The sequence below is a fragment of the Zingiber officinale genome, chromosome 1A, assembly GCF_018446385.1.
Source record: "Zingiber officinale cultivar Zhangliang chromosome 1A, Zo_v1.1, whole genome shotgun sequence".
In the NCBI taxonomy this organism is placed as follows: Eukaryota; Viridiplantae; Streptophyta; class Magnoliopsida; order Zingiberales; family Zingiberaceae; genus Zingiber; species Zingiber officinale.
Window position 1 is genome coordinate 183,132,795 of NC_055987.1, and position 7,522 is coordinate 183,140,316.

At 37.5% G+C, this 7,522-nt stretch overlaps 2 protein-coding genes across 2 annotated transcripts; one reads left to right on the top strand and one right to left on the bottom strand.

Annotated features, from left to right (window-relative positions):
• The first annotated feature begins 959 nt into the window (after positions 1–959).
• Positions 960–1,792, top strand: LOC122007771 (protein SODIUM POTASSIUM ROOT DEFECTIVE 2-like). The gene is made up of 3 exons (XM_042563303.1): positions 960–1,268; positions 1,366–1,441; positions 1,644–1,792. The coding sequence occupies exons 1-3, from the start codon at positions 1,059–1,061 to the stop codon at positions 1,790–1,792; spliced, it is 435 nt and encodes a 144-aa protein (XP_042419237.1). The 5' UTR covers positions 960–1,058.
• A 134-nt stretch (positions 1,793–1,926) lies between these two features.
• Positions 1,927–3,704, bottom strand: LOC122038594 (60S ribosomal protein L35-4-like). The gene is made up of 4 exons (XM_042598397.1): positions 3,629–3,704; positions 3,415–3,550; positions 3,157–3,313; positions 1,927–2,180 (listed from the first exon to the last, which is right to left on the bottom strand). The coding sequence occupies exons 1-4, from the start codon at positions 3,630–3,632 to the stop codon at positions 2,103–2,105; spliced, it is 375 nt and encodes a 124-aa protein (XP_042454331.1). The 5' UTR covers positions 3,633–3,704; the 3' UTR covers positions 1,927–2,102.
• Positions 3,705–7,522: the final 3,818 nt, after the last annotated feature.

A 7,522-nucleotide genomic window follows, 5' to 3' on the forward strand; every position in this document is an offset into this window, starting at 1 on the left:
GCCCGGCCAATATTAAACAATAATTGCTAATTTGAAATAATCCCAAAAAAATCCAAAAATTCTATAATTGAAACGATTCTTTTCAAGGCTATAGCTATACTTTTAAACCTAATAAATTTTTATATTATGAAATATCCATCTAACAAATCTATACTTGATTTTTCATAATACATACATTTTAGACAAGCTACATTGTCGGGACTTGCCTTACTTTCCATTTTTATTTTTGGATACTTATTTTGCTTTTTATTACTTATAATCTCACAAGATCAATTAATTTGTCTCATATCGCTTATTTGATTCCCCTCAATTTTACTATGTTTCCTTCCATATTCCTTCGATATCTCGTCTTCTTTAATTCTTATAAGATGTCGATTTGTACTCATCCTTTTTAAAATCCTTCTAACATGCCTAGCTTCTACCTTGCATAGGGATAGTAATGGTTCAAGTTTAGACCGAACCTCATATTAAATCAGGACGGATTTAAATTCGTTAATCAGATTTAGAAGTTCAGAATAGGTTAGTTTCAATGAAATAAATATATAAAAATAATAAATCGGATTTTAAGCGGGTCAAGACCAGATAGATTAAAAAATTAGACTAGACAAATTCAAATTCATTTTTTTTAGTAGGATAAATTCTAAAATTGATCGAACCCTCACAAATCCTTCCCGTTATTATCCCTAACCTTCCAGAATCTTACAATGTTATAGCGAAGGCATATATGAGTAGATTTCTCTACATAGACAATTAATGTCCTTAATGGTGACTCAAAAGAATAAACTTCAGCTGAGGCAATAATTAATCAAATGATTTCATTAGCATTTATTGGCAGTTAATACATCTTTTGTCCTGTCTGAGGTGTGGGCACATCCACAGAAAAACTTTTTCAAAAAAAATATAAATTTAATTTTTCTATTACACTCTCAAACTGGAAAAAAAAACATGTATATATATAATAATGAATAGTATTTAAAAATTTATATAAAATCATTAAATTTTTTTAAGGTTTAAAATTATTAGAGAATAAAGAAGCATATATAAAACAGCTCTGCGTTATGATCTCTCCACAGCTAGCCTTCTTCCAAAGCATGAAGCAGCTCAGCTTCTCCTGCGCATCCTCTGCTTCGGCAGAAGTATGCACAGTCCTGAGACAACGCTCGGCAGTAGGGTCAATCGATCGAGGACCGGAGCCTGCTCCGCTTCATTTGAAATCTGGAGCTGTCTCCGGAGCAACAGCGTCTTCTTCTGCTACTTGCCAAGAACAAGTTAAACTGATGATCTTGATTCTGTTGGTTGTGTATCTAATGATCATGCCTGTTATTATTTTGATCAATATTGAAATTGTGTGTTGCTGAAATTAAGGTCGTGCATTTGAGGGTGTCTTTGCACTGCAAGGCTTGTGAAAGGGAGATCAGGAAGCACATCTACAAGATGGAAGGTCAGAATTTGTTATTACTGTTATTTAAATTACAAATTATTTTATGGGAAGTGAATGGGGGTAAAGTAAGCAATATTACTGTTATTATTACTTAAAAAGTTAATAATTCATTCTTAATTCAGATGAAGAAATGAAAGAAAAAAATAACCTTATTTGTTCATTTATTCATTTCTTATGGACCTTTGTTCGATCAACCTTGCAGGGGTGACTTCATTTGAGGTGGATTTGGCGAAAAAGAAAGTGACTGTGGTCGGAAAACTCACACCCCTCCAAGTTCTACGCAATATCTCAAAGGTCAAAAATGCTCAATTTTGGCCTTCACATCCACTCGCACCACTTGAATCTAGTTAAGTTGATCTCAACAATCTGTTCGAGTTCATTTGCTAAAATAAAATAAGTCTCAGCACATCTTAGTCCTACATCTTTACTGTTGGTAGCTTGGAAGTCGAATCCAACATCATTACTTTTTAAAAATAAACCTAAAATAATGCTGCAATCATGAAAAGTTTTCCACAAACTCAAAAAGAAGAATGCCAAATAACAAAATTTTAATAGGATGCATAGCTCAAGTACTGAGACCCGATCACTAAATTTTAAAGTCGATAACCAAATTCAGAAGCACATAACAGTTTCTTCAATGGTAGAGGAGGAGCATAAGATATTAATTTGCTAAAAGGGCATACTTTCTCTTTGGGAAATACATCGCCCTTTTCTTCTCACGTTCAGTCTTCAAAGATTCCTGCGTTTGTTACGACAGAACATCAATAAATTTTCAAGGGGGAAAAATAGTTGCCGTATCAGGAAAATCATGTCTAGTTAACTTCAACAAGAAACCATCACTTGCATGCTATAATATTCGTTAGCCCCTGAAAATGATAGTGACAATATTTACTTCCTTCAAACTTTAGACATCTTGCCAAAGTCTCTCTCGTTCTCATACTTTAAAGTATAAATTTCTACAATTAATGGCAATGTTTACTCCAAACAATTGGATTTTATATAAGCATATTGGGCATCAAAATGTACCATGATGTTGGATTTAGTTCAAGGAGAGGAAATAGAAAGTTGAAATGGTGGAAGTGAAGTGAAAATAAATAGTAAATCATTCACAATTCATTTCAGTCAATTGCTACTAGATTTGGATAGAAATAAAATAGATAAAATGGATTAAAGCAATTCCCTTCCACTTCTCCATCCTCCCCTTCTGAGTAAACAACATAATTTCATTTATTTTTGCGTCCTCTTATTTACATCCAAGTACCCACAGCATAAGGAAAAACATGCAGGCCAAGAATTCTTTATATCTATTCCTCATTCCTTCACATTCCACAAGTGATAACTGCTGTTCTCTGACAATTGAAAACATTAATAAAATAAAAAAATCTACATATTGTTTCAGGCAACATGTACAGATGATGTCAATCAAGGAAAATGACATTCAATCCATCGATTCCGGAAAGAAATTAGAACCTCAGGACTAAATGAATGTTCAATGCAAATAAAAAAGTTGGTCCTTTTTAATCATGGTTGCAATCCTCAAACACAGTGTTATTTACGCCCCCGATAGATAACAAATAAGATGAAAACCTCAACACAACAAAATCCTACCACCAACAACAAACAAAGTATGCAGAGACAAGCTATATGAATGTGTTGGGTAAATATTCCGACGTTAAATCCCTCATCCTGGTTTAGATGGAACATAAATAACATACCTGATGCTTGGTGAGACGGCGGCGGATGGCTCGTGTCTTCTTGGGCCGGAGATCCAGCGGGAGGAGCTTCTTATTCTTGTAAGCCTCCCTCAACGCCGCTTTCTGCTTCTGGGAAATGACAGTAAGCACGCGAGCGATCGACAGCCTAACCACCTTTCTGCCAACTCCATCGCAGATCCAAACTTTCAGAGGGTAATCACAATTATCCAATGCAAAAGTGCAATTTAAAAATAATAATAATAAAAGTCTAGCGCTGACATCTTCGAGAGCTTGTTGGGCGCTCCGCCGGTGACCTTAGCAACGCGGAGAAGTGAAAGCTCATTCTTGAGGTCCTTCAATTGGTTCTGAAGTTCCGTCTTGGACTTCCCTCGAAGTTCGTGGACCTTGATCCTCGCTACCACCAAACCAGCAATAGATATTGAATACGAAGAAATCAAAAGAGAAAGTTGTGAATCAACAAAGATCAGCTTACCCATTGCAACCTAGTCGCTTCTTCCTCTTCGACGACCTGCCGCCGCGAACAAAACCTAACCGACGGCGACGAAGTCATATATAATGGATTGGAACCCTAACCCAAGTTCAGTTAGTTGGGCCGTCACTATTCGGCCCAAATCGGATGGAAAGTAATTTCCTTACTCTGCAGTCCCGAGCGAGTCGGCGACGAGCCCGCGAGCGCGAGGTAGCCTCGCACAGTCCGTCAATTTTTTTTTTTGTTTCCTTCTAATTTTTTTTTTCCCTTTCCATTTTCCCTGCCGTCGGATTCTTTTATTTTCTTTTTCCTTTCTTACCCTTCCCTAAAATTTTTTTTACATCGATTCATTTCCATTTCCATCTCTCCGAGTAAACATAGCCATTTCATCAGATGATTTTTTTCCTCTCCCACGAATTAACATAGTTGATACTGCATAATTATTATTGAGATCAAATTAGTATAAAATATACTATTGGTATATGATGTTTCTTAGATAAAGGAATAAAATATTTTTCTAATTTATTTGTCTGTATTTTGTTTGAAATGATGGATCTTTGATATTTTTTTTAATTTAAATAATAAATTAATCCACCAGACAATCAACTAAAACCACATTAATCGATAGAGCTAAAATATTTTATTTGGAAGGTGCACAAACGTAATCTTTGCTGACTCAGCACATCAGCCAATTAAAGACAATTCGATTCCGATAAAATATCGATGGAAATAATGGTGACATCAGTTTTTTATTTATTTTTATTTACATATAACGGTAGAGTCAACTGGGTGGAGGAGACTATATTAGCATATTACCTTTTATAAAATTAATCCTTTAAATGTATTTATTTTTTTAAGTTGATATTAAATATTTAATTTAATATCGATTAATTTAAGGACGATTAACTCAGTCTCATAAAATATTTTAAAAAAACTTGAGGATGATTGATTAACTCGATCCCAAAGTTTTTGGAGGTGTTCTGGATACGATATTATTATCTGTTGATTGAGGTGTCATCAACTCTTTATCCGTCGGATTATTATTGACTAAGATGTCTTGTGCACGTTTTTATCAACATAGTAGTACTGAGACTCCCCCAAAAAACCTTTCGGAAGTTTCTGGGGTATGGGGCCGTGAAGCGGTGGACCCAGTCACTATAAAAAGTTTATCCTACCTTAGTTTTTAATAACTGATATAGGGGTGCTCTGGATAGGACGTTGTTACCTGTTGACTGAGGTGTCAGGTTCGAACCTCCCTGCGCAGGTTCTTATCAACTAGTGGTACTGAGGCTCCCAAAAAAATCCCTTTGGGGATTTCTGGGGTATGGTGTCGTGAAGCGGTGGGTCCAATCACTATAAAAAGTTTACTCTATCTTAATTTTAACAACTGATCTAGAGGTGTTCTGAATATGACGTTATTATCTGTTGACTGAGGTGTTGGGTTCGAGCCCTCTTATCAACTCTTTATCCGTAGGATTATTGTTGACTGAGGTGTCTTGCGCACGGTCTTATCAACATAGTGGTACTGAGACTCCCCAAAAAATCTCTTCGGGGGCTGAGGTGTCGGGTTCGAGCTCTCTTATCAATTCTTTATCCGTCGGATTATTGTTGACTGAGGTGCTTTGTGCATGCTCTTATCAACATAGTGGTACTGAGGCTCTCCACAAAATTTCTTCGGTGGTTTCTGGGATATAGGGTCGCGAAGCGATGAGCCCAATCACTATAAAAAGTTTACCCTACCTTAGTTTTGTGAAACAGCTCTCAATCATGAGTGTCCGCTTTCTAGAAAGAGAAACTCTAACTTCTCTCTAGGATTTTCGATCATCTTCCACACAATGAGGTGAGTGATTTCTAGACTTTTTCTTTCTCCGACGACTTTGGGAGGACTCTTCTCGGGTTCTACTCTCCCCCTGGTGATGCTCATCCACTTGTGATTGACGTCATCTCTCTAGGGTTTTCAGGTGGAGTTGGAGGGTGCAGAGAGGATATCCTATTGGCTATATTGGAGTTTCTTCTTTGGCATAGAGGTTATCTTCATTAGTGTTACCGTACATTTTTTCAGTAAACCTGCTCCTATCCCCTCCTTCACTACTTTGGTTTTCTTTCGGTTTTCTTTGATTTTCTTCCTCTCCTCTATCCCGGTGCCCGATGGAAGGGTGTGATCAGTCTATTCATATTGCTTTCTACATCGCCGGAGGTTCGTCGGAGTTATCAAACACTCTGCAAATTCCGGACGCTTCATAGAAGGAATCTATTGGAAGAATTATTCAACATTAATGACCATTAATTGGAGTTCTCCCTATTTGGAAATTTCTGGTGGCAGCTGATTTTATTTTGGCATGGACTATTTGGTGTTCCTCTTGATTTGGAAGTCTTGGTTGACATTTGGCGCGAATTAATTGGAGTTTCTCTTGAATTGAAAGTCTTGGTTGGCATTTTGAAATTCCTCTTGATCTTGGCGTGGACAACTTGATGACTTACAACGTGCTTCAATTTAGGTGGTTGCATATTTTGAATTTGAATTGAATTTGACTTTGGCTTTGCTATTCCTATTTTGTAATTCCATGTGGATTTATTAAAATGGTAAAGAAGAAGAAAGGTAATATTCACCTTTGAGTCTAGCAAAGGGTCCACATCTTATGTCATTTGAAGAGGATAGAGTTGCTACTATGGAGGATGCACCACAATTGACAGATCATGTTGGGGTGGTGATTCAAGATGCTGAGGTGGTAATTAAGGTGGCATGTGACCCTCCAAGTCACCTTCCTCCTCTCCCAAAGGATGGAGTGTCTCTCCCTCAACCGGCCCCCTTACCTAATCTTGTCGGAGAAGCTCACTCCATTACTGCTAGAGGTGATGTAGCTGCTGCTGGAGAAGCCGATCAAGTACCACCTACTAATGAGAAGGTTAATCAAGCAACAGTTTCTTAGGGACAAAATAAGTATAGTTCATGGGCCAACCTCTTCAAGGATAATAGACGGACAAAGATGGCGACCCAATTACAACAATCTCAACCAACCGAGCAGCGTTTGAGTTTTGAGTATGAAGACATTGAGATTGTGGAAGATTTGATTGGATTTTATCTTGTTGGTTGTTTCATGGGGAGACATCCAAGAAAGAATGACGTCTCTTTCATTGCATCCAGATGGCGAGTACCATATAAATTTTACATGCACAAAAGTGGTTGGGGTGTATATCATTTTGATACAGTGCAAGATCGTGACAAAATTCTACTTGGGGGGTCGTATTTTGCATATGAGATTCCTTTGTTTCTAAAGATTATGCCGGGTTATTTTTTGTTTGATGAGGATGGAAGGTATATCCCCGCTTGGAATTGATTGCCGCCAGATTGTTGGTCTCCCAAAGTTCTCGGACTCATTGGCTCGGAGATAGGAAGAATGATGTATACTGACAAATTGACCCGTACAAGGGAAAGATTGACATATGCTAGGCTCTTGGTAGAGGTCTCGGTTCATGATGAGAAAATAAGAGAGGTTCCAATTACATTACCTACTGATGCTCAACTTGACCTTCAGATCGTTTATGAAGTCATGCTCGATTTTTACAATGATTGTCGAAGACTTGGACATTGTAAAGAGGATTGCAAGATTTCTGACCACCGCCATCCCAATCACTCACAACCTACAAGAGGAAGGCAACAATTTCAGTATAGAAAAAAAAACAACCAATTCCTCCTTAAGGGCCTTCACAAGTCGTTGATGACACTCCACCACAAATGAATTGTGTTCCGGAACAAGACCTTATATTGGCTGCAACGGTTGTTGAAGAATTGGTTCCAAAGGAGATAGGATCATCACCCCTTCCAAATGTACCCGAACCTCTTTCACAATCGGTTGTGGTATCACCCCTTCCATCCAAGAATAGTGTGACTTCATC